The sequence below is a fragment of the Drosophila mojavensis genome, unplaced genomic scaffold (assembly GCF_018153725.1).
Source record: "Drosophila mojavensis isolate 15081-1352.22 unplaced genomic scaffold, ASM1815372v1 contig_36, whole genome shotgun sequence".
NCBI classification, from domain to species: domain Eukaryota; kingdom Metazoa; phylum Arthropoda; class Insecta; order Diptera; family Drosophilidae; genus Drosophila; species Drosophila mojavensis.
Genome location: NW_025318858.1, coordinates 15,701,860 through 15,727,935, shown reverse-complemented (window position 1 = coordinate 15,727,935; position 26,076 = coordinate 15,701,860). Strand labels below are relative to the sequence as shown.

Here is a 26,076-nt window from a genome sequence, read left to right as displayed (position 1 = left end):
AAGAGTATAGCTATATAAACCAAACCAGGGTATACTTCTGCAACTATTTGCTTATTTTATTAACTTTTCACAAAGTGAATTATCATATGGCGCAAATAATACTAAAGACTTTATATTCAAAACGATGGCAGTTCTGTTCTATGTTTAGATTCTATTTCGCATATATTACTTAGAACTAACTGATTGGATGCATAGAGGTTGCAGCATACTCGAAGATTGAGCTTATCACAGAACTAAAAAAAATCATAAAGATTTTATTTAAAAAAGTTGAAAAACAAGAAATTTGAATGAGTATTTTTAGGAATCGTATCATATTTATGAAAACAAAATTCTTTTCCGACGCAGCAAACGCCATATGGAAAGTTTGTATACCCAATTGAGATATTAGACTTTGCAATTTCATAAATTAAGCGAGTATATTTATTTCACTTGAAAAATATCTAATCTGTTTTTAGCCTTATACTTAAACTTAAAATTTAGTTGACTTTCGGTGAATCTGATCTGTCGGCCACAAACTTCTGAGTTTCGAGACTTGAGCAATTATATGTGGGAGTCCCAGTGCTTGGTCCATTTGATGGTGTCCAGGCGACCCAAGTCCAGTTTCCATATGACTCCATTCTTGTTTTCTTTGATTGCTTTCACAAAGCTCTTGGCGCACTGCTTAGTCGTCTGAGTGGGATGCGCCAGAAGCAACTGGGCCACACAAGGCTCCACATCCAGCCACGAGTTAAACTTGTTGACCAGAGTTGTCTTCGTGATGCCAGGGTTGATGGAATAGGCAGTTACGCCAGTAATCGGAGTCAGTTTCTATATTGGGGAATGAAATTTGGACAATCGTTGCACACTTTATTAAATCGATAGGCTCATCACTTACAGCCAGCGACATGGTGAAGCTGAGGGCAGCTGCCTTGGATGCGGAGTACACAGGCACCTGGTAGATGGCATTGCAGCCTGTCACCGAGCAGATGTTCGCAATGACACCGCCTGGGCCACCCTGGCGCTTGTCCCAGAAGGGCATGATGGCCGTGGTGGTGTTCACTGTGCCTGTGAAGTTCACTGCAATGGTTCCTTCGATCTGGTGGTCATCCAGGATGCCAGCTCCATTGATGAGCAGATCGACTGTCTTCAGCTGGCCGAAGATTGTCTTCATCAGCTTTACGGACTCCTCTAATGGAACGGTTACATCATAGGGGTGGAACGTTACTTTTGTTTTTGGGTTCATGCCACTTAGTTCTTCAATAGCCTCTGGCTTCTCAAGTCGATCAAGGATAACCAGGTTCTATGGAACAATTTGTAATTTGTTTTGAAAGATCTATTATGCAGACACACAGCCTTACCTTTGGTCCGCTCTTGACAATCTCCCGACTGGTGTCCATTCCAATGCAACCCAGGCCGGCGACGAAAATGATATTCTTGCCGGCGATTGCATCTTTGCCGCCGCCCTGTGCAGGGTAAAAGTGAAATGCATGTTAGGATCTCGAATAGTCTTACTATTTTCCTGTTATTGATAATCGTACTGTCACGCTGCCGGTATTACCGGAAAATCTTTAAGCTAACTTTTTAATAACGCCGGCAGCGTAGTCGACGTTGACGTTGGCGTTGCCGTCGACATCGACGTCGTCTTAGACGCCAACTCGGGCAGCGCCTTAAATAGTTACATATCCAAGTCTTTAAGTCGTGGATGCGGTGGATGTCGAGGTCGATGTCTAAGTAATGAAATGCTCTGCTGTAAATATGGGAGAACAAATAGGCGATATGCAGCAGTAGAGAGCGATACACACATACACATAAGCACACATATATGGAAACATCGAGCACTGTGCGATAGTTGACTGAAGAGAGGGAGAACGCAGTTTGCAGTTCGCAGCTAGCAGCTGGAGAGGAGATTTAACCTTCACTGAATGTCAAAGCAATCGACGTAGTCAAGAACTTTGTTATTTTTGTTGTGGTCGCAAATTGAGCATCAGCTGATTTGCATCTAGTGAGTAGCGCGTCGCTAAAAAGGGGCGTGGGCACTGAAAAAATTATCATGCTGGAGCCAACAAGTACCTAACACGTAGCCCATGCCAGAAATAGCCAATCCCACATAATTTACGAAACATTTTTTTAAGTGGAATGTCAACAATTCGTTCATACGGCATTCATGCTCCGACTATATATCATATTAATTAAGTCTATTTACTGTAAGCATACACTCTATATATGATGTATATGGACCACTTGAGCAGTTCTGTATTTACATTCACGTCTAATTATATACACATTCTGGTTAGACATGTTTGTTTTGCCTTAGCCGCAAGCCGCAATTTACCCGATTGTTGCATGGGGGTATGAACATCTATTGTGTACATAGAAAATATTAATATATTCTACTTTAAGGGCTGGGCGCTAATCGACGTTGATGAGCATGCGAATTATCATGTAAACACATTATCATATGAGTGTATATATTTAAGAGCTCTTATATTTAAAAATAAAAAAAACCCTGGGGCCGGCGATTAAACAAAAATCGTTAGCCAAGCTCAATTGTTCTTAAAGCCACTCAAACCTTGTCACATATCTATTTACACAAAATGAATATACCCCATCATGGGCTACGAGTTCTAGGTATAAGAAAAATGAATGTATCTAGTTATCTGGCAGATTGCCAAGCACACGTGTCGACGGCATATGTTGCTCAGAGTTTACTTAGCCAACTAGGGATTTTTCCAACATTAGGCGAAGTGAAAGTAGTCTACCTGAGCAGCCTTAAGTCCGTAATAAAAATTTTATTTGCTTTCTTTATGACCTTTACAGAATTGTCTGTCATCGTGTTGTAACAAAAATCTGTAATTAATTTGTTATAGATGATCTTTGAATGACCGTTTTACTAATTGGCAGATTGTGTTGCCACAGTGCAGACCCTTAAGCACCGCGAACGTCTGCTGATAAGGTGTCGTCTCTTATCAGACAACCACAAGTCCGGCCTATCAGTTGAGTAAATGTCACTATCAGTCGAGCTCTATTTTTATGTTTTATGTGTGTTACCTAGCAGTCTAGGCCTGCGAGCGATACTAACCCATTATTTCGTTATACACTTTGAAAAAATGTAGCTTAAGTTGTATGAACAAGCCCTTACAATGCATTTATTTTTTTTCTAGATTATTCTATTTACATTCTAAATAGGAACAATTTTATTTTTTAGGGGAAAAATTATATTTTCAGTAGATTTGAATTTTGTTTAGGGTAAAGACTACTAATTATATTACTGTCAATATATGTATATTTGTAACTATATATATACTAAGTATAATTCATAGTATACATATATTATGCATATACATGCATGAATCAGTTTATCTCATACATATTTATCTGTTATACAATTATTATATTATTAAATATATTGCTAGATATAGGAATTAATCCGTCAATGACCTCATTATAAAATATATTGATGAAAATTTATCGCTCTTGTAATTTCGTTTGTCCCTGTCAGCCTATGTTAAAGTCTGTCTACCAATCAGTCTGTCAGCAGTCAATCATTCAATCAGATCACTCAGTCAGCTGCCGCTGTACGTTTACAAATAATTATTTAAAAACAGAACACGAGGCAAAAAAAATGATGATCATCTATTTCAAGAACTTTCTATCAATGAAAAACTTTCGATTTATAGTTTGAAATTCGCTCTGAGCTGAACTGAACTGATAGCAATAGCTGACAAATAACTTATAGACACACTCACATAGTTAGTTATACGAAATGAATTTTGAATAAGAGACCAACTAAACCGAAGTTGCTGCTCCGCATGTGTGCCTGGCCGCACCTTATCCATAATTTAGCACAATAGCTATCTGTGCAGTTAATGGGCGAAGCGGGCAACTTTAATAAAAGTGTAATAAACTGTTGGGCCTCGCACATGGGATGCAACATTTCAACGTCATCGCTGCTGAGGCCTGGGCTTAATTTGCTTTGACTTTTAGCAATTTACATAAATATCAGCCCCACAATAAATATCACCAGGGCCAGTCCTCGAGCACTGGGTCTGCGGGTATACAGTATCCAGTATCCAGTATCCAGTATCCCAGGCTGTGCATTTGTTATGATTTCTGCATTCATCTGCGCCAAGCAACAATAACAATCAGAACCTGTATATAGATGCATGCAATGCCATTGCATGGGCTAGTCATTTATTTATTTATTTTTTTTTTTTTTTGGGGATGATGACGGCAGCTGGAGCTGAGGCGAGGCGACATATGAAAGAATTATGAGTCCTTCGCCTAAAAAAAAAAAGGGGGCGTTGTAGTCACATCCAATGGCAATAATTTACCATCACCACCTCTCGTAGGCAGACGAAAGCCCGAAAATGCTAAAATTCTAAAATGGTAATGATCTGACAAGGCACGAGCCACAGGGCCAATCGTCTGATATGTAAATATATCACCGAAACAAATATGGTAGTGCCGTTCTCTAGTGTGTGTTGATTCATTCGAGAGCCTCTCAGTGGATCGTCAACTGAGAACCAGACTCAACAGTGTGTTGATTAGCAATTAAGAGATTAGGCTAATATTGAGCTCATATTATATTCATATATTATTTTATTTATTATTTTTACTTTCAGCGTGTAGAATGGGGGGGTTGATTCTTATTGAATTGCCGACTCTTGATGAGGTTAAATAACAAATTAAAATGATCTTTCTTTTTTTTTTTCTTTTACAGCGTTGGCAAAGACGATGGTTTGTCCTCTACGATGATGGAGAACTGACTTATTCAGTGGATGATTATGTGAGTATATGTTGTATATTATACTTTATAGACTATGCCTAGATTACGTTTCAGATATTTATACATTGCCAGTCAGTCATCCAGCTGATAAGCTGTGATTTCAGCTCTCAGAACTGTCGATTTTGACGAGAAGCTTTGAAATAATATGTGCTTACAGTATTCATTATAAGATTGTTTCTCTAATAACAGAGGAAGTTACCTATAGACAATAATAGGCTGAGCTCTATACTATATAAGATATTCCCTAAATATATATATATCATATAACCCATATATGCTATATCCTTCCCATGCGAATGAGAAAATAGAGCTTTTGTTTCGGACTGGCAGAGTCATAGAGAATCTTCACAAAGGTTATTGATATGATACATATGTATATGCGAAAGAATATTGTGGTATACCTGATCCAAATATCTCTAGAATGGATTGCAGTTAAAAAGGAAATTCTATCTAAACTCCTTTCGCCTTCTATTTTGCAGCCCGAGACGATACCACAGGCTTGCATCGATATGACCAAAGTGCTCGAAGTAAGCAGCGCCGAGGAGGTTACCGGCCATCCAAACTCCATTGCCATAACGGCGCAGGATCGCGTCACCTTTGTCAAGGGCATCAGCCCGGACGAGTCGCAGTGGTGGCTCAATATACTGACAGCCTTTCCCAAATCAAAGGGCCGGCACAAGCGCAGCACCACGCTGCCGGGCGGCCAAATCAGTTGTCTGCGTCAGTCCTCGAACGTGGACATGGCGATCAAGTTGGGCAACCGCCATAGCTCCTATCACAAGGATACCCTAACGTCTTCCCAATCGGCCGGCAATCTGCTGTGTAATCTCGAGGACAGCAGCTCCACGAATAACGTTGGCCTAACAGTCAGTGCGATGGCCAATGATGATGCCGACGATGGCGTCGAGACGGGTGAGGATGAGGAGGACGAAGACGAGAATCGGGAGCGACAGGTGTCAACGTCGAGGAAAACAAAAGCAACGTCTCCATCCAGCTGCCATGGCGGACAGGATGAGAACAATCGCAATGCGGGCAATGAAATCACAAATCGTGGTAAGCTCTATTTGAAGATGAATTGAATGCGAATCAATATCATCATATCATATCAAATATTGACAGTCAACCTGATGTCGTCTTTGGTGAATAATATATTTCATAAATTGAAAATGAAAATCAGAAGTCAAATCTATTTAAGAGATGGAAATGAAGTGGTCTTTGAACTATAATATATCTTAAAATATTTTAAATTAAAACCAGAAATGTATAGGAAAATTTATTAATTAATATTAATATAGTTAAAGTCAGATGTGGTTAGAGCCCCTCATTTTACCAAGTTAAGGCAAAATCAAGAATTTATTTATAATTCTGTTCTAGAAAAAAGACAGAGATGAGAGAAGAATTATAGGGTACGTCTATCCTAATTCGAATTTATCTTACATTATATGTATTTCAATGCCGATTTCTACTTTATTTTGCAAACACTGAAGCTTCAAGTTTGAACCGGTTCGAATCACAATTGGCTTGCCTTGCTCAATAAAAATTTGATTTGTAGCGAATTTAAAGTAACTGAACGACCACTGGTCAGCGCCTTAAGTACTCCCCATTTACTGTCAGACTTGATAAAGAAGAGTTCCCCTTGGAATTAAAATATGGCTTACCATAAACATATGCACATATACATATATATATATGTATATGTTTGCAGGCTTTCGCATACATCACTCATATATGTAGGTATGCGCCCAGACATATATTACAAAGATGATAAAGTGACTTTTACTTTTCGCCTCAAAGCATTTATTTGCACAATCTGTTTTATGATTGTGATTTTATGCCCCCACCCCGCGCCCGTCCTCCTATCGAGGCATTTTGTAGTTGTGGTTTGTTTTATTTTTGCTGTTGCTGCTTTTGCTTTTGCTTTTCTTCGCTGCCCTCTTTGTATCGGCTGCTATAATTTTTATGATCATTTATGGCTTGCAGCAATCAAAATTATCAGGCACAGGCATAGGCCGGACCACGCCGGGCCAGACAGACGCTGAGCTGGAGGGGGTGGGCACAAAGGGGGTAGGCGATGCGTCGCCTCGTTGCAACGGTTGCGTAGAGCCATGCCAAGGCGAGGGGGGTTCTTTTGGGGGCGGTGCGTGCAGCTAGTTAAAGACCCGGCTACGAAATTAACCTTGAATTCACACAGTAACAACAACAATGCGAGTCCAGCAACTGCCAACTGGCCACCTTCTCCCCCAGCAGCTGCCTACTTAATGGTAGGCTTCATAAATTTTGCTTTAGATCCAAAGCAGGCGCACACAATGCCCAAATGGTCCCTGCCCTTGTGCTCAGAGATCTGAGCTCTGAACCTCTGGAGGTCTACTAGTACCTAAGCTCTCGACTCGGCTCGGCTCGGAGCTAACTCGCTGGGCCCGAGTCCAGGTAATTGCAGTTACTGTGAATGTTCCCACATCCATTGCTGCAGGATACTTGTTCATGGAAAAATGATATTCACGCTCAAATTATAGTGTATTCAGATCGTTGTTCTCTGTCGTTGTCTTCTCGTTACTCCAACCGAAAGCCAAAAGGAAAAAGAATGAACAAACGCGCACACACCACGTTAGCTCTGCTGCTACGTAGATTTCCTGCCGTTACTTGAATACCCGAGTGATCTTCTAGGACGACTTGGCACATACAACAAATCCTCACATTTTCTGCTGATAAATTGCGAGTTGAGTTGAGGCGTTCAAGAACTGACGTGGCATATGCCACAGCTGAAATTTACAAAATAAAAAACAGAGCTCGCCTGGCCTAAGAACTGCAGTAACTGGCTTAACTCAAATAAATCAGATGGATAAAAAATCTCCAAAATTTTTATCGGCTCATCAACCATATAAATGGCAAAATTCTGGTCGATCAGCAGCGTATTGTGCAGTCGGCTAGACTTTAGTCCTCAACGTTATTTATATACTTAACGGTCGTCTAGGTACTCATATTCCTTCTTTTTTTCAAATAGGCAGCCTATGTTTTCATAAGTACCTTGGGGTATCTCCCAGTCGAGACCTCTCAAATAGAGCACACTAACTTGTTTTTCCTACGCCTGATGGCGTTGTTGGGGTCTGGTCCATGGACAGACAGACCGCCCGCCCTGCACATAGAGTCGCAGAAAGAAGAAATGTATGCTCAGGCTCCGGCTGTAGTCAGTGTGTTGTTATGCGGTGTACGTGGTGGGGCCTTTAATGGGCGAGTTTCACGGCAGTTGCCACAAAGTGAATAATTACAGTGCAAATAAATCTTGCAGTCAAAGAATGGACCACAGATTAAATGGGCTAGTCGTCGCTTGAGCGAACATTGCTAAATTATGCATTGCAAATTATGCATCCAAAGGTGACGAAAGACAACTTTTGCTGGACTAGTTTGGTGCTAGCCAAAGAAATTTGAATGTGAACGTGGCAAAGAATACTTGTGATTGAGACATGCATTGATTTTGTTTTGGAATTGGATGTCAACTGAAATATAAAGCCTGAGAACAGAATACAAATTGTATAGCTAAAGCTTTACAATGATCTTTTTTAATAGAAACTCAAGAGAGATCCGCTTTATGCCTTCAGCCAGCTACGGCAATAACATATGTTAGCTAAAGACAGCAGCTTCCTTATATCGTACCGCAATATACAACAGAGAGAGTAGAAGATATAGACGGCGTAGGCAAGGGCTAATGCATATATGAAATACAATTTAAGAGGGATAGGAGAGACCCAGCCAGCCAGCCAGCAATAACCAATCAATATTCATGAGAGTACGAGTTCGAGTACAATTAGTTGGACGTAGTAGTAGAGCTCGCTCGTGCTCGAGCAGTCTCCATGCGGCGTCGCAGTCGGTTAGAAATTATTCAAAGTCATGGCGGCATAGGAGCAGGAGGAGTGCCTTGGGCTGTCAGCCTAGTTGGCTCGGCTTATTTTTATTGCCCAAAAGAAGCAAAGAGGCGAACACGGGCAAATGAACTTGCAATTTGATTATTAATTATGCCAAGGCGGAGTCTGAGCTGGTTTACTTCTGCATGACTGAGTGGACTAAATTGCTGAACTAATTAATCAAACGTGTTTGATTAAAGAATGTTAACCAAGTGATTATTCTTATTTTTTTTAGTTTATTATTTACTAGCTGCAATTGAAATGCAGAATGGGGAAATCTGTAAATTGAATGAATGAAGCTGCAGGTTTTTGACTAACTCTGAATAGGACATTTCTGATTTAGTTATAGCTTAAAGATAGAGGGTAAATAAATGATATATATATCTGCCATTAATAAGATGCAGCTGCTGAATTATGCAATTAGCTTGGGCACACTCACTAGGGTCAATTTCAGACAGGGTTGAGTGCGAAATGAAGAAATTAATGAAGAGAGTAAAATCGATATGATTCGATTAAATAGAGAATGAAACTCGAAATTTAGGGAAAAGCTAGATATATTGTTTGTATGGGAAATTGCCATATTATATTAATGAATCATTTATTTATTAAACTTTATTTATTAAACTTTTAGAGCTTAAAGTTTATAAAATTAAAACTACCTGAAAATTCAGCACTAACTATTAAGGGAATTCTACTTGAAATACAATTACAATTTCAACTGAAAGTAGAGACTGAACGCCCATTTCCGATATGGTATATTTCGGGAGTAACATTGAATAATAGCTGAATATAAACAATCACGAACTCCAATCGACTATTTAGATTATGCACAATAAATATCCTATATAATAGCATGAATATATGTTCAAACTGAAACGAGAAACAACGGACAACATCTCCTCAGACTATTGTAACTAAGTTTGTCTTTTTCTGTGTCATCCTAGGCGTGATACAGTGATATTCATAATTTTCATTTATTTTCCTTTTTTATACCCTGAACCCATTGAAAATGGGAAATCAGGGTATAATGGTTTTGTTAAAAGTATGTAACAGGCAGAAGGAGGCGTGGCAGACCCCACAAAGTATATATATTCTTGATCAGGGCGACGAGCTGAGTCGATTTGGCCCTGTCCGTCTGTCTGTCCGTCCGTCCGTCCGTCCGTCCGTCCGTCCGTCCGTCCGTCCGTATGTATGAACGCGTCGATCTCAGAAGATATAAGAGCTAGAGACTTGAATTTTTTTTCCTAGGTCCGTGTATATCACGCGCATATCAAGTTTTTCTTTATATATCGATAACTACTCCCGATATTTTATTATCGATTAAAAACCTTATCGACAGCTAGTTATTTAATTATACGAGCCCAAACCACTATTAATTCGAACAGCATGTTTTTTTTGCAGTGCGCAATGTTTAACACACTATATTGTCAATACTACTAAAGATAACACATACCAATTCATTTCGTCTTAAAGATAATTTTATTCTCTTCATGATGAAAAAAAAAAATAATGCTCTCTTTCCAACAACAACAAAAATATGAGTAATTTACTAAAACGGTATACTTAAGAGATAAGAAAAAATTGACCACTATTAATTCGAACGCTGCGTAATGTGATTTACTATCATACTCAAAACAATAATTTAATTAATATTAGAATTGTGTAACGTCGCCCTTGGCCTGAATTACACATTTGACTCGTTTTGGCATTGATTTTAACAAAGTTTTGCAATGCTCTTGAGAAATTGAGTCCCACATCTCTTGCAACTTGATTTTCAAATCTGCAATATTCCGTTGTGGCTCATTTCGAAGCTGGTTTTTCATTAGCCACCAAATATTTTCAATTGGGCTTAGATCTGGACTATTTGCTGGCCAATCTAAAACCTCCATTTGATTATATTGCAGCCAATTTTTGGTTCCCTTAGCTGTGTGCGATGATGCTCCGTCCTGCTGAAAAGTGAATTCACCGCAATCTGATAGTTTTGGTATTGATGGCAACAAACTATCTTGTAAAATATTAATATATTTTTCAGCATTGAGTGTCCCTTCAATGAAATGAAGTCTTCCTAATCCCTTGGCAGACATACATCCCCATACCATAGTGCTCGCAGGAAACTTTGTTGTTCTTTTCAGGCAGTCTTTATGATATGTTTCTGACTTTTTACGGATGACGCGTTTTCTCGTATCGCCGACACTAACATCAAATTTAGCTTCATCGCTGAATATGATGATATCCCATTGCCTTTGAGTCCAAGACATCCTTTCCCGAGCCCATTGCAAACGCTTCTTTTTGTGACGAAGCGTAAGCAAGGGGTTTTCCTTGGCCTACGAGTAAGATTACGAGTAAGTTATTGGGTACGATGCACAGCTAATAACAAAACATACTTTATAAAAACCATATCCAATACTTTTTAATTGCAGTCGAGTCCACTCTCGGTGGACAGTTTTGCCAATTGTCTGCGACCATTCAGAAGCCAAATTTCTTAAAGATTGGCGACGATCAGCCTTAACAATTTTGGCCAGTTGTCTTTTGTCGCGCGGTGTTATTGCTGATGTTCGTCCTCTATTCGCAATGTTATTTTCAATATTCCCATTTTTTTTGAAAATTTTTATCACCCCATGCACAGACGACTTACGCAAATTTAATTGCTTGCTTATCTCCGTAAGTGTCTTTCCAGATTTAAAATAATCCCTAATCAATACTCTGATTTCTTTACAAATTGGTTTACCACGCACCATCGTTGCTAAACTTTTTTTTTTTGCATGCTGTATTGTGACATTATTTGCAGATCATAACTAGATAGTGATTCCGTTACATTAGATTCCGTTACATTAGTTGCTTTTGTTTTGCTCTTCTTGAGATTAAGGTAAGCTTACGCAGCGTTCGAATTAATAGTGGTCAATTTTTTCTTATCTCTTAAGTATACCGTTTTAGTAAATTACTCATATTTTTGTTGTTGTTGGAAAGAGAGCATTATTTTTTTTTTTCATCATGAAGAGAATAAAATTATCTTTAAGACGAAATGAATTGGTATGTGTTATCTTTAGTAGTATTGACAATATAGTGTGTTAAACATTGCGCACTGCAAAAAAAACATGCTGTTCGAATTAATAGTGGTTTGGGCTCGTATCTCCTACACCTTTAGAGCTAGAGCTTGCAAATTTTTAATGTAGACTTATATATATTTTATATAATTTCGTATTTTGTTGTAATTTACCCCCACCCCTATATCCACCCCCTCACCCTCACCTTTGTAAAAGTCGTATTTCAAGTACTAGAGACACGTGCTTTGGAATGTACATACATTTTCACCATATGATTACGCTCTAAAAGTTTCATTAAGATTGTACGTCTAGAAATTAAATTATTCAACAAATAAATTCTTATAATGTTGCCCACACTGCAGCGCAGCCCAAGCGCAGTCGCTGCTTACTGCGCAGCTAGCAGAGCGCGTTCTAATACGTGCGTGTGTATGTATGTGTGTCGAAAAGAAAAGCAGACTGATTAGAATAACAGATTAGAGGGTTCAGGGTATCTCCTAGTCGAGCAGTCTCGACTAGAGTCTTCTTACTTGTTATTTAATACGGCTGCCAGTTGGGTTCGTCGAATATGGACAGCCCTGTACAAGTGAATCGAAAGTATTTACTAAATTCCAGTTCTATTTAAATTTACATTCTGCATAGGAAATTTCAGAGATTCCCTTCCTTGGAGTATCTCTTTAATGCCTGATTAGATCTTTTATTTAGTACAAATGTAAAGTCAGCTAGGTTAATATGAATGAGCACTATAAGCATTATAAATTCAATTGCTGGCTTGCATAGCTCCAACGCCTGTCGAGCTGAGCCTAATCAACGGCAACACCGTCCGGCCTCTCGTAGTCGCCGTCTCTGCTTGGCAACTGTGGCCGACAAGTCGGCCAATTAAAGACATGCCCCACCATTTAGCACAGTAACCTTGAACCTGCTTGTTGAGTCAGTCCGTCTCGAGCAGAGGTAACCGTCGCGAAGCTGGCAACATGATCCAACCGAGGCTGACTAACTTAGCTTGGCTGCCTCAGCCTCAGCCAACAAGTTCAGAGTGAAAGAAGTCGGCTTTTCGTAGTTGTTGCTGTTGTTTTTTTGTTATTTTCCTTATGTCTTATACGTTGTTTTGCCCACAACTTAATAATCAAGATAAACGCAAGCAGTTCGATTGGCCAAAAAGTTAGCTAAGAGTTCAACCTGTTCGACTGACCGAATTGATGCACACTTAAGCGCAGACTTTGCTGGCTAAATCCATTAAAAATATTTAAAAAGAGAAAAAAGGTGCCCAGCCTGGTCGGAAATTTCTGTTATTATCATAAAAATTCCGAAACAGGTCCAGCCAGCCAAGCCCAAGGGCACTTCTAAATATATATATATATATATTGTAATCATATATATTTATGGGACAACTCGGCGGCAATGCCTCTCGGCCGATAGTGCCCCGATGGATCGTCGACTCGTTTGGGTGTTAATAAAATTATGGCACTACTACCACACCGCAACGACTCGTCACTCTCTCACAGGTTTCCTTTTCCTCGGCGAAAACTTGTTCGCCTTATCGCGCATCTCAGCCACGAAAGGGATCCTCTTACCATTCCACTCGTTTTAATAATTTTATTATGTTTGCACACAAATAACTTAGCGCTGCTCAGCGGTTTATGGCTTTCGGTTGGTTGATAACATTCCTGGGAGTGTGGAATCCCTGAGCAAGCACTGACACTGATATGCTTAGACTCTAGAAATAGTTGGTCCTATTCATATTTCAATGCGCCTAATGAAAGCGTTTGCTCAGTTTGACAGCCTGAGGGAGTGAGAGAGCTCAAAATAATATTCCTTGAGAGTCTCTAGATTGTGCTCAGTGCCGGATCAACCCCTCAGCGGGGCCTTAGGCAACCATCCATTTAGAGGCCTCATTTTTTTATGTCCGTTCCCTTCTTTTTTCGATTTTAAAAGACTTTCATTTTCGGTGGTCCCAGGCAACTGTCTATAATTCTATTCACTAATTCGTAACGATCTCTTTGCAGTTTCCCAACCCACTGGCTGTTTGCTGATCGAGGACATTCGACGAGATGAGAAGTCCATCAAGGATATTGCCAATACGATAACGAACCTTAGTCAACAGCAGAACAAGCGCTGGTCGACGGCTGTCAACAATGCGCTTAACAATCATCACTACCCGTACCAGACGTCGCGCGACGAGACCGACTTCCAGGTGACGAGCTCCGGTAAAGGCGAGCAAACGACTGGCAATCTGAGACCAAAGTCATTACCACTGGCGGCCAACTCAACGCCAGCCATTGTGTCTGCAATAGTCAAAAAGATACCAACGGTGTTGGTATCCCAACAACAGCAGCAGCAACAACAACAACAACAGCAGCAGCAACAGCAACAACAGCAGCAGCAACAACAGCAACAATCGAAGCAGCAAGTGGAGAGCGCCAAGAGTGGAAAGGCCGGCAGCCGATTGCAGCTGCAGCTGAAGCCCGCTAAGCATTATCAGCACGAGCGAGGCGATCCCGATGGCGGCTGTAATCTGGATGAGCTGTGCGCCAACTATCTGGCCAAATCGGATGAGCTGAGGCCCCTGAACAAGTCCAGCAAGTGCACAGTCTCCGGCAAATCGTCGTCGGCCAAGAGCTTAAAGGAATCCCTCAATGCCAAAAAGGGCTGGCTCATGAAGCTGGACAACCGCACGGGCGAGTGGAGCAAGCACTGGTTCACCCTCAGTGGTGCGGCGCTCTTCTACTACAGAGATCCGCTGTGCGAGGAGAGGGGCGTGCTCGATGGTGTCCTGGATGTCAACAGCCTGTCAAACGTCGTCGAGGAGCCCAGCGTGAGCAAGCAGCACGCCTTTCAGCTGATCACCTGGGACAAACAGCGTCTGTTCCTGGCCGGACTCTCGCCCAGCTCGCGCAACACTTGGCTGGCGGCACTGCGCAGTGCAGCGGGTCTGCCCCAGCTGCTGGAGACCACGGCGGCAACGGTCTCGCCCACGGCAATGAAGCCGAGCGACATTGAACAGGACTTCATGAAGGCGCAGCTGCAGACAAATCCACTCGGCTCTAGTCCGGCCACGCCGGGAACACCGGCAAATGCGCCGCATTTCTCCTCGGACGAGGAGTACCGCACCGCCTCGGAGGGCGGGCGGCGCGACAGCCTCGACTGGGGCTCGCCGCTCTCACCCTCTCCGCCCGTTCTGCGCAGCTGCCTGCGCAATCGCAGCCTGGCTAGTCTCCACAAGCGAAGCCGCAGCTCCCCGCCCAGCTCGCGTCGCAGCACCGTGGACAGTGTGGCCAGCGATGAGCTGCCGCTGATGGCAGTGCCCGAAGAGATGCGGCCAGATCGTGACCGTGATCGTGATCGTGATCGTGATCGTGATCGGGAGCTGAAGCAACAGTGCGAAACACTGCGTACTGAGGCGAAGGTGCGAGAGGCACGCATGTCCGAGCTGCTCTCGACGCTGCAGCGCACGGAGCAGGAGCTGACGGCGCGACTGCAGGAGCAGCAACAGCAGCTGAATGCCGAGCTGAACAGCGCCAAGCAGAGCGCAGCGGAGCTTGTGCACGGCCTGAGCGTGCAGCTGACGGAGAGCCAGTGCAAGATCAAACAGCTGGAGGATCGACTGGCGCAGGGCATCGAGGAGAACGAAAGTCTATATAAACGGTTGCGCGAACTCCAGGCGGGCAATAGTCAGGTGGCCAGCCTGAGCAATCTGCAGCGTCACAAAATGAAGCGTATGGACTCCCTGAGCGATCTGACCACGATCAGCGACATCGATCCCTATTGCCTGCAGCGGGACTCGCTGGCCGAGGAATACAACGAGCTGCGCAGTCGATTCGAGAAGGCCGTCAACGAGATTCGCGCCATGAAGCGTGAACTGAAGCAGTCCCAGAATCAATACGATGCCCTCGAGCTGATCCAAACAGCGCTGCAGCAGAAGCTGGAGCGCAGCCAGATGGAGGATGGGGCCCAGCTGCAATTGATGGCCGCTCGCATTCAGGACTTGACGATCAAGTATAGCACCTCAGAGCGACAGGTGCGTGCGCTGAAACAGAAGCTGGCCAAATCGGAGCGACGGCGTTCGCTCTCGCTGAAGGGCAAGGAGCAGCTGGAGCTGAAGCTGAGCGAGCTGCAACGCGAAACCGTGGAGCGCCAGTCGACGCCCAGCACCAACCCAAGCACCACCGAGTCTAGCAGCGAGTCCAGCAGTCAATCGTCGCCCCTGAATGCCCATCTGCTGCAGCGACTCCACAGTCTGGAGCATGTCCTGCTCAGCAGCAAGGAGCGACTCGAGCAGAGTGTGACCCAATTGCAGCATTTGCGTGCGGGCCATCGCAGTCGTCGCTCGGTGTCGCCACTGAACGAGCGAAAGGACGGACTGAGGCAACTGGAGCGCGCTCTAACCGAGACCTGTGTGCTGGTCAGCGAGCAAATGGAATTGTCGTGCCTGCAGGACTCCTGCCATAAATGCTGTGAGCTGCGGCAGCGCATCGATAAGCTGACAGCACTCCACCAGCAGACCGAAACGGATCTGCAGCGCAGCGAGCAGCTGCTGGAGCAGCGTGAGAGCGAATTGGCAGCCGCCCTGGAGAAGTGCGTCAGCCAGGAGCAGGAGCAGCAGCTGCTGCTGAAGCAGCGCAATGAACTAAGCGACGAACTGGGCCAGCAGCAGGAGCGCTGCAAGCGCATGGAGAAACGTCTTGATCTGCTAGAGAAGGAGCACGGCAAGCAGCTGGAGTGCCTCAGGGAGGTGTATAGCCACGAGCATGCCAATGCCCCAGACGAACTCAGCTTCCGGAAGCGCTATCAGACAGAAATCGAACAGCTAAGGGTAGGTCTATCCATAATCATATATCGATATATCACTAATGCATTCATCTATCCCAACAGACACTATGCGAGAAGGGGCTCAGTGCCATGGAGTCATCGCATCGTCGACTTATCTGCGATATGGAGGAGAAGCACAAGCAGGAAATTGAGCGTCTGCTGGCGGAGAAGGAAACAGCGTTAGCTGAGGAAACGCAGGTTCGTATTAACTTTTCCATTCGCTTTCTATGTGGATCTTAACACAACCCTCCTGTTATAATTCCAGGCAACTCTGGCTGCTCTGGATGCTATGCGCAAGGCCCATCAGAGCGAGGTGCAACGCGAGGTGGCACGTTTCAAAGCCGAGTTCCTGCGTCAGGTGCAGCGCGGGGAGCACATACGCGGAGATGGCGCCAAGCTGAAGGAGTAAGTGCTCACAGTGAAAGAAACGTGGCGAGCGTTTCACATTTCAATAATTCCCATCGTACACTCTTTGCAGAGAGGAGCTCGACGAACTGCGCATGGAGATTCTGTCATTCTCTGAAAAGTATTCCATAAAATGTGTGGAAAATGCTGCACTGGAGGAGAAGCTGCACCAGGCCAATGGCAAGTTGCGGCACTTCCAGCAAATGCAGCAACTGGAGCTGAGGTAAACTATTCACACCCTTTGAATTATCAGACGAATTTCAATCGATATTTCACTTTCATTTACAGAAATCGACAATTTCGCGCCCACTTGGCCTCAGAGGATCCAGGCAGCGATGTGCACTTTGTGCAGGGCCTGACCACGGGATCGAAGGAGGACGCTGCCTGCCAGGACAGTGAGGTAGATAGCTCTGCTTGTTTATATTTGAATATTGATTGTCTGTAGACGAGAGAGCAACTCTATGTATAAAATATCTGTGACTAACACTTAAACTAAAGAAATACCAAAAACTAATACACTTTGTTACCATCTTCCGCAACACAAAAACAAAAACCAAACAATACAAAAAAAAAAAACAAAAACAAAAAGCCTGTTCAGAGCCCACCACAAATAATGGTTGATACAGACACAACAAGAATCACATCTACAACAACAACAACAACAGCTACAACAACAGCATCTCTAGACCCAGACACAGACCCCGTAACGGCATCGAGAGAGCCCGATAAAATGGAGCAAAACCAGTTTGTGATACCCTCCCATAAGCTCAGTCGTTGCCAAACGTCGTCTGCCACAAACATTTCTGATTCCGGCAACGATATCGATACCGCTGACATTGAGCTAGCCTATGAGCCGTGCTACAAGCCCTACGATATATTTGCCATCTATCAGAATCGTTTATGTTTTCAAGGTAAACGAATTGCATTTCACTTTCCTATCACGCTGATCTGAGCACCGCCGTACAACAAATTTCTAATTCTCTAAATCTCTACCCACTGTCTATAACGTATTTCACTGTGGTCCTCTATCCATCTATTCTTCTCTTCTCTTAGCTAGCCTACATAACAGCGATAAATGTATTTGTTGTCTATTCTATTATCGGGTGTGGAGTGTAAAAGCATTTCTTTTTGTGCATAAGATAATCTACACGTTGTTTTCCACTAACACACACACACACACAAACACGCACACACATTCAAGCACAGACTCATATGATTTTTACATGTAAAAATTCATTCGAATTGTCTTAAGCAAAATAATATTCATGTCTCTTGCTTTGTTCTATTAAAGGTCTGAAAGGCAACTCGACGTTTGGAAAGAAATTACGAAAGTCCACTGCTAAAACAACATCACCAGCATCATCGACGACAGCTTCAGCAACAACAACGGCAGCTGCTAATAATATTAACCTGCCCAATTCAAAGGGATCCAGTCACAAACGAACGTATAAAACGGCTGCCGTCATTAACATACAGCAACAGCACAACCCTGACAATGAATTACAACAGGAAAAAGCACAATGAACAACAATGAAATAATGAAACGCTAAAGCTATTGAATTGAATGGAAACCCAAACCCATAACCAAGAGCGAACAAGAACAACAACAAAACCAGTGGAACAACCAAAGAATAATTAGTGCTAATAATAAATAAATTATTTTATATATTTAACATGTAAAAAAAAAAAAAAAAAAAAAACAAGAAAAAAACAACAAACTTAAACCAAATGCAAAATCGAATGGAAATACATAAATATGAAGTTGGCTAACAAAGATGATGTTGGTGATGTTGCTGCAGATTCTCTTAACCAGGAGCGATTAGGAGAACGAGATTGAGTTACACTAACAACGACTGTTCGCCCCCCTCCGCCATTAGCTGGAAGGGACGCTGAGCAATGGAAAAACTGATCACAATAATACACACAACAACCAACAAGAACAAGATCATCGTAAACTAGCTACTTGCTGGTTTATTAATTATTGGCTAAAATCGGATTTTCTTTGTTGACAAAAACATTTTATGTATTTATCAGCTATTTTATTATTGTATTGTATCTGTAACATTTATCCAAACTTTCTATGTCCATTAAATGTGTCATTTACTTATGTGTAGTTTTTAGGCCAAATTGAAAAGAAAACAAAAATAAACCGATAACAGCAGTTAAACCATAAATATGCTCAACTATTATATGTAGATGGCATTGTCAGTAGTTTGTTAGGTTTTCTCTTTAATCTTCAATCAAAATTGTTTTGCATTCATACATAAATGCATATTACACATATAAGCATATAACTGCATTATAAATATTAATAAATTAAACTCTATTTGTTCTGTTAACCATTGGTATTAATCAAATATTTACTACTGATGAAATTTTATTCGTACCACTTTGGTGGCAAACGCAAAATATATTATATTTTTTACAATTAAGTCGTTATTTGTGCAAAAATTAAAAAAAAAGTATAAATAATTGTTTATAGTTTGAAATAAAAAAACAAAAATAAAAAATATAAAAATGTTTTTTACTATTTGGGCTCGTCCGGGATTTGAACCCGGGACCTCCCGCACCCTAAGCGGAAATCATACCCCTAGACCAACGAGCCAGTTGAAGCGATCTCGCCAAAGACGCTATTTGAGTATGACAAAACGAATAACCGGTATTCTTAAATAAAGACGACTATATGCAACCAAATTAGTAGTGACACTGTTTTAAATCACATTTATTTATTTTTACCTTAAAATCAGTCTCTTTAAGATAAAAACGCAAATACGATATAAATAAATTTTGGGCGGTTGGCGAAAAACAACTGGCTCGTTGGTCTAGGGGTATGATTTCCGCTTAGGGTGCGGGAGGTCCCGGGTTCAAATCCCGGACGAGCCCAATGCGCGGATATATGTTATTACTTTAATTAAAATGAAGGTTATAATATTGCTATCAAAGAAATAAAAAATTAATATCTGATTTGATGAAAATAAATATTAACGACTGAATTATTTGAATTCCGTAGTAGTATTTAGTCACTTCCTAATGTAACTTTTGGACAATATCAGGGAAGAGGGAAATCATATCCTAACTTATTTGTTGCCATCTTTGTTTGTTTTTTTTTTTTTTTTTTATATATATGTTTTAAATATAATAACTACACACTTACCTTTTTCTGGTCCTCTGTGTTGTTTGATTTTAACCGTTTGAGCAAAGACATCTTCCAAACATGGTCGCCATCTGTTGACTTACGCTTAGAATTGGACAGACTGTGTGGCTTACTACTGGATACTTTGGAAACGTATCTGGGTGTACATGCTATTCCATGCTTCAGCAATTCAGGAAAATATTTCATTTTAGCTAAAATTGAAAAATTTGATTTTAAAATTTTGAAAATTTAAAATAATAGTCGTCTGGCTACGCAAAACTGAACTAACGAATCATCTACAAATGTACATAGACTGAATTGACAACAGGTTATCAAAAGGTAGGCAGACCAAAACAAAACTTAATTCTGAGTGTCTTTATTATATGCTCTGACTAATAATTTTAATGCCATAAAACTAATTCTCTTCTGTCGCATACTTATTTACACCTATTAATGATAAAAAAAAAAATAAATAAAATAAAAAAAAATTTAAATAAAAAACATATTACTTGGGCTCGTCCGGGATTTGAACCCGGGACCTCCCGCACCCTAAGCGGAAATCATACCCCTAGACCAACGAGCCGGTGATTCAATCGCCGACTAAAAATAAACAGTAACAAAACGTACATCGAATATTTAAGCTTTCAGTAAGAAAGCTTTAAGCTTTTATATATGATATAAATGTGCACATGTATATAAATACTTGTCCACATCAAATAAGCAGACGAAAAGCAATTGAATCTTTGGTTTTTTTGATGATTAGTTTTGCTGAAACTAAACAAAATTAAAGACAACTTATACTAATACTGAAAAGCCTAATTTATTAACCTTAGAAGAAGAAGAAAAATTTCACCAAAACATTGCACAAATTGTAGACAGATTGCGATTGTTTCCGATCAAGATAACGACCAATTGATGGATTCACAAAGCTGGCGAGCCTCAACAAACCAGCCCACAAACAAAGACCGACCCGACCACCAGGCATTGTCGCAATAGCAGCAGCAGCGGCAGCCGCAGCAGCCGCCACAACATCAAGAACACGTTGTAAAATAAACAATTGGTAATTGATACTGTTTGTGCCACATTCAGACTATTGGGATTTGGTATGGGATTCGGCCAGAAAGTGCTTAACATACAGACCCGGTAACACACATTCACTGCAAGCACAGCAATTGGCTCATCATGTTCAACCCACATGTGAAATTGTAAGGTCTGAAAACCGAGAGTCGTTTTCATCAGCTGAGCGCAGCAAACGCCAATCCAGTGGCGGCTCTGGGTCCACTTCTATTTTTGGCAGTTGTGCAAAGACCAAATGAATCCAAATTGTTTTTCAAATGCCCTCAGCGGCAGCTCATATGAGATCAGCTGAAGCCTCTGGGAAATTTCTAAGAATTCAGCTAAATCTTTGACCATTTAGCATTGCGCCCGATTTGGTCTAGCAAATCGACTTGTTTGCAGGAATATAACAATTTGCTTGCATCGTGTTATCTGCTGTAATATTTTTGGACAGACGACTAGATAATAGGCAAGGAGAGGGGCTATCTTTGCAATCTTTGGTCGAAAGTGTCATTCCCCAACGCCCACAAAGAAAGCCGACTGCAACAGCTCCACAAATTCCAGCTGTTGATATAAAATCAGAAAACATTGCATAAACATTGCGGACAATGGGCCACCTAAATGCGCCGATCGTAAATTTCGGTAGTTAGCAGCCAGAGGCCGCTCTTTCCATTTCCCTTTCCCTTTCCCGTTCCATTCCCGTTCCCGATCTCATTCCCATTCCTGTTCCCAGTTTCGTTCGCATTTCCGTGCTCGTTTTCGCGCCAGAACCTTGAAGTCATAAATTTGTGGCCCGTTGCTTCGAGCATTTCTCTTCGCTTGCTTAACAGGGCAGCCACTGAGCGTAGGCTCCAGGGAAAACCAGAGTTCGTGCTGCACCACAAGTCTGAGTCAAAGCTTGGCATTGTTTACCGTCAATAGTCACAAATGGGCTAATGAGAGCTCAGTGGATGCTTAGCAGCCCAATGTTGCTCTGCCTCGTGCTGTTTTTCATTTTCTTTTGCGCCCAGAACAAAATTAAAACTGACTTAATGCATTAAGAATGGAATTCGAGAGGGTCCGACTTGCAATACCCTGGGCTTCTAAGTTGTTTCAAGTTTAGTTTTTTTTTCAACTTTATCATTTAAAGTCTCTAGCGTTCTCTCTGACTGCCTGTTGAGCTGATCAGATTTCGATGGCTGAAACAAAGTTCAATCAATTTAATTTTTAATCATAATTTATTATCATCAAAATAGTTTCCCAAATCCTGCCATCAGTTTAGCATCCATGTTATGCCTTATCGATTATGTCTTAACCCGATCGATCGGAAACATTTTTGGATCACTTTCAAACTCTCTATTTCTGTGTCTTTTTCTTTAACTCTCTGCCTATCTCTCTCTCTCTCTCTATCTCTATCTCTTTCTGTTTCTGTAAGTTATAGATGCCTTGCCAGATTTTTATCAGGTCTTCAAATGCCTTCAAATAAGCTGCCGACTCAATATTGCGTATACGCTCAACAAGAAGTAACTGTTTATAAAGTATCATATAAATCAAGTACGATTTATCTAAAGACTAAGCCTGCTGGCTGGCCAACCAAGTGATCGGTAGAATTTTTCAAAATTTGAAACAAATTGTCATTTTAAAATTAATTTTTTTTATTAGTATTAGAAAATGAACATTCTCCCTGCAGTGCTGCTGAATGGGATCTCGAACACAGCCAGATACATTTGCAAAATACCCAGAGAACGCAATGCCTTTTCTCATATTCAACGCAATCCAACAGACCATAAATTCTCCTTTCGTACATACTCAAGGTGGAACGAACCAGACGATCCGAACGACTGTGATAAGAGAGCCACAAATCATGTTAAAGCCAAATATAAGCACCTGATTAAGGTGAGTCTGGATCTAGATTTAGACAATGTTGCTCTCTCTGTGTGTTTCTCTCTGTCTCTGTCTGGTTATATTGTATATTCGTAATCTAACGGAAATATAATTTTAAATACCATAAGCGGAATAAGGCTGTCAACCTTTTCCTTTTAGGCAGTAAAAGCCACTGAGGATGCAAAATATATTTCTCGTTAGATAATCCACGACTATAAATTTTAGATTAAGTGTAGGGAGTTCTAAGAATTTGTATATTTGCTAATCGTTTACTCTCAATTCTCACATAATAAAATTGAAAAGTTCCATTATAACTGACTCTGCTTTAACCAGGTGCTCAAAGAGGACGCGGAAAAAAGAGAAATGTTGAATATCAGGAAAAGTAAAGAGCGAAAAGAGAGCGCAAAAGGAGGTAAGAAAAGCTCTATGCTACTGCGAAGATTAAGAGGAAAGGGAACTAAACAAATAAAACAGGGAAGAATCGCTGACAGAAATATAATTTTTGTCGCCGGCCTGGGTAGTATAGGTATGGGCGCCAGTCGGGAGATTCTTAAAAAGGGACCAAAGGTGAAAAATCGACAACAAAGTCTAATGAAACGCAAGGCTAACCGATTTGTTCATTTAGAATCTGCTGATTTTTGGTAGATCGATCAAGCCAAAGGCTATGGAGGAACTGAAACGCATCAATAAGAAAGCAAATATTAAGTTCTATAAATATGATGTCACTCTGCCTTTGGAGGCCAGCAGGGAACTGCTGCACAAAGTCTTTGAGGAATATAAGAAAATTGATTTGCTAATCAATGGGGCCGGACTGCTGGACGAGCATCAGATCGCGAAAACAGTTGATGTGAACTTCAAGGGCACAGTAAACACCACAACAGCCATCATGGACTTTTGGGACAAGCGCAGAGGGGGCCCGGGTGGCGTTATCGCCAACCTCTGCTCTGCGAGTGCCTTCAATCCAATTTATCAACTGCCTGTTTACAGTGCCTCGAAGGCGGCAGTCCTTAGCTTCACTATCTCGCTAGCGGTAATTAGCTGGAGATCTACTGCATCTATATGCCTTAATCTCATTAACGTTTTTCTTCACAGAAACTGGCGCCCCTCACAGGCGTAACAGCCTTTTCGTTTAATCCGGGTATTACGCAAAATCCATTGAAGAATAAATGTAACTCGTGGCTTAATGTTGAACCCTGCGTGGGCAAGTTGCTTCTAATACATCCTACACAGACGACGAAACAGGCCGGTAAGAGCTTAGTCGAAGTCCTCGAGGCGAACAGAAATGGTGTCATCTGGAAGGTGGACCAAGGTCGGCTGGAAGCCGTCAAATGGCTAGGACAAAGGTACTGGGACTCGGGTATCTGACATTCTCAAAATTTGCATTCAATTCAGGCCCTGGTCACTGTATTCAGAACTGTTGTATATATATAAATTCATATATTTCAGAAATTTTAGATTTCGGTTCGGTGTCAGTATATAAATTTTAAATGGAAATAAAACTGATATGGTATTATGAGAAAAGACTGGATGACTAATGGAATTTATTAATGATACTGTATCAAAATAGTTTTACAAACTTATTATACAGGAATTTGCGTAAAATCGTATTATATACATATTTAAAATTCCATTCCTTAAAATTAAATTAGGTGAAACCTGTGGTTAGGTGCGATGAAAAATGTTAATTAACAGTACACTAACATTTCACTGCTTGTGCGCTATTTACAGTTTGTCTGAAATTCAAATTTAGTTACCAACCTTATCAAAGGTGCGTGTCTTGGCTAATCCAACAGTTGCTAAATGAAAGCAGTGCAAATTTGGAATTATGCACTGTAAAGCAGTGCGTCAAATATATAAACTGACAGGCCTGGAAATTTATTACTCGTTAAATATAATAAAATTGACAATAATAATGAAATACGATTGAAGCCAAAGGACTAAATTCTTCAAATTCAAATTCTCCTAAATAAAGCGAATTGGCGCTATTTGGTCTTTAAGGAACTCAGTACTAAATGGAAATCTAGCGATACTTTAATAGGATTATTTAATAATAATTTATCTATTAATACCTCAATGACCAAAATAATTTGTACATTCATCTTATTTTCATCCTAGACATATTCTCAGCCTAGTTCAGTGAATTCACTCTTTGTCTGCCTGCGGTTTCTAAGCTCATATTTTAAATGTAATCCATATACAAAAAACTCATATTTCTCATGAAACACAGATCCTTCATATTGTGATATGAATATATACAATTCTTCAATGCAAGTTGCAGCACCAACTACACGTTTGCATAATCTCTTCTTTTCAATACATCATTAAATACAATAAAAATATACACCGTTCTTTTTGTTTAATTAACTTGAAGTTTATTTTTGTTAAATTATTATTATAATTTAAGTATAATACATTTTGTACAATTTAAAATTAATTTAAATTAAATTAAAAAATTGACATATTTATATAGACGCATAAATCAAAAGTGACAGACAAAACATTGGCCCTCGGCATACATATATATATATATATATGTTAAATATATAGAACTCTCGATATACACATATACACAAGCATTAGTTTAGATATATATTAGGTATATATATATTTTTCGTATTATCCTCATTATGTATGTACGATATGTATGGTAGTCAGTATATGTATATGAAGGTATCGAGAATGGGACTGATCATCAACAAGTTGTGGAAGGCTACATCCAAATAAAATACTTTATCAACATTAACCACATATATAACTCGATATATATATAAAATATTTTATGTAAATGAATGTGCAGGCATGTGAAACTATGTACTATAAGTACTATAAAGTAGAGGTGCACTCGTTGTTGCTGTCGAAGGTGGTCTTGGAGCTTGGTTTAAATGGGCGTGCAGCATTTCTGGATATCCGTGCCTATATTATATAATATATATATATATATATATATATATATATATATATATATATATATATATATATATATATATATATATATATATATATGTGTGTGTATGCTGATGTGGGAATGTCGGAAGTGTAAGCAGTACGAGTACCATTCCATTGATTATTGCTAAGCATCACAGACCTGTCACACCTGTTCGCAGG

The 26,076-nt window shown here is 40.7% G+C and overlaps 3 protein-coding genes and 3 non-coding genes across 10 annotated transcripts in view; 3 read left to right on the top strand and 3 right to left on the bottom strand.

Moving 5' to 3' along the window:
* The window catches only part of LOC6576950 (protein outspread), a 92,939-nt gene extending 73,663 nt beyond the window's left edge, over nucleotides 1-19,276 (top strand). For 3 of the 5 annotated variants that reach the window (XM_032729148.2, XM_032729147.2, XM_032729151.2), the window contains 9 exons: nucleotides 4,700-4,765; nucleotides 5,245-5,818; nucleotides 13,712-16,518; nucleotides 16,578-16,712; nucleotides 16,780-16,919; nucleotides 16,993-17,142; nucleotides 17,208-17,319; nucleotides 17,509-17,830; nucleotides 18,211-19,276. In XM_032729148.2, the coding sequence (XP_032585039.1) occupies nucleotides 4,700-4,765; nucleotides 5,245-5,818; nucleotides 13,712-16,518; nucleotides 16,578-16,712; nucleotides 16,780-16,919; nucleotides 16,993-17,142; nucleotides 17,208-17,319; nucleotides 17,509-17,830; nucleotides 18,211-18,443 (4,539 nt within the window). In that variant the 3' untranslated portion in view covers nucleotides 18,444-19,276. Of the gene's footprint in view, nucleotides 1-3,811; nucleotides 3,876-4,699; nucleotides 4,766-5,244; nucleotides 5,819-13,711; nucleotides 16,519-16,577; nucleotides 16,713-16,779; nucleotides 16,920-16,992; nucleotides 17,143-17,207; nucleotides 17,320-17,508; nucleotides 17,831-18,210 lie in introns of those variants that run through there. The other 2 variants (XM_032729149.2, XM_032729153.2) reach the window with 2 other exon arrangements.
* LOC6576951 (alcohol dehydrogenase 2) lies at nucleotides 398-20,357 on the bottom strand. Its single transcript, XM_002002892.4, has 4 exons — nucleotides 20,074-20,357; nucleotides 1,338-1,442; nucleotides 875-1,279; nucleotides 398-807 (listed from the first exon to the last, which is right to left on the bottom strand). The coding sequence occupies exons 1-4, from the start codon at nucleotides 20,257-20,259 to the stop codon at nucleotides 541-543; spliced, it is 963 nt and encodes a 320-aa protein (XP_002002928.2). The 5' UTR covers nucleotides 20,260-20,357; the 3' UTR covers nucleotides 398-540.
* Trnap-agg lies at nucleotides 19,453-19,524 on the bottom strand. Its single transcript has one exon. It is a non-coding gene; the product is annotated as a tRNA-Pro (tRNA).
* On the top strand, nucleotides 19,731-19,802 carry Trnap-agg. Its single transcript has one exon. It is a non-coding gene; the product is annotated as a tRNA-Pro (tRNA).
* A 206-nt stretch (nucleotides 20,358-20,563) lies between the features above and the next one.
* Nucleotides 20,564-20,635, bottom strand: Trnap-agg. Its single transcript has one exon. It is a non-coding gene; the product is annotated as a tRNA-Pro (tRNA).
* Nucleotides 20,636-22,697: 2,062 nt separating this feature from the next.
* On the top strand, nucleotides 22,698-24,494 carry LOC6576946 (alcohol dehydrogenase). Its single transcript, XM_002002890.4, has 4 exons — nucleotides 22,698-22,983; nucleotides 23,305-23,538; nucleotides 23,597-24,001; nucleotides 24,064-24,494. The coding sequence occupies exons 1-4, from the start codon at nucleotides 22,759-22,761 to the stop codon at nucleotides 24,334-24,336; spliced, it is 1,137 nt and encodes a 378-aa protein (XP_002002926.2). The 5' UTR covers nucleotides 22,698-22,758; the 3' UTR covers nucleotides 24,337-24,494.
* Nucleotides 24,495-26,076: the final 1,582 nt, after the last annotated feature.

Coding starts and splice junctions, on each gene's coding strand:
- LOC6576951 (XM_002002892.4), bottom strand. CDS start 20,259: ATGAAATATTTTCCTGAATTGCTGAAGCATGGAATAGCATGTACACCC. Junction 1,280..1,337: donor TTGTCAAGAGCGGACCAAAG/GTAAGGCTGTGT, acceptor ATTGTTCCATAG/AACCTGGTTATCCTTGATCG. Junction 808..874: donor GCTTCACCATGTCGCTGGCT/GTAAGTGATGAG, acceptor TCCCCAATATAG/AAACTGACTCCGATTACTGG.
- LOC6576946 (XM_002002890.4), top strand. CDS start 22,759: ATGAACATTCTCCCTGCAGTGCTGCTGAATGGGATCTCGAACACAGCC. Junction 22,984..23,304: donor AATATAAGCACCTGATTAAG/GTGAGTCTGGAT, acceptor TGCTTTAACCAG/GTGCTCAAAGAGGACGCGGA. Junction 24,002..24,063: donor GCTTCACTATCTCGCTAGCG/GTAATTAGCTGG, acceptor TTTTCTTCACAG/AAACTGGCGCCCCTCACAGG.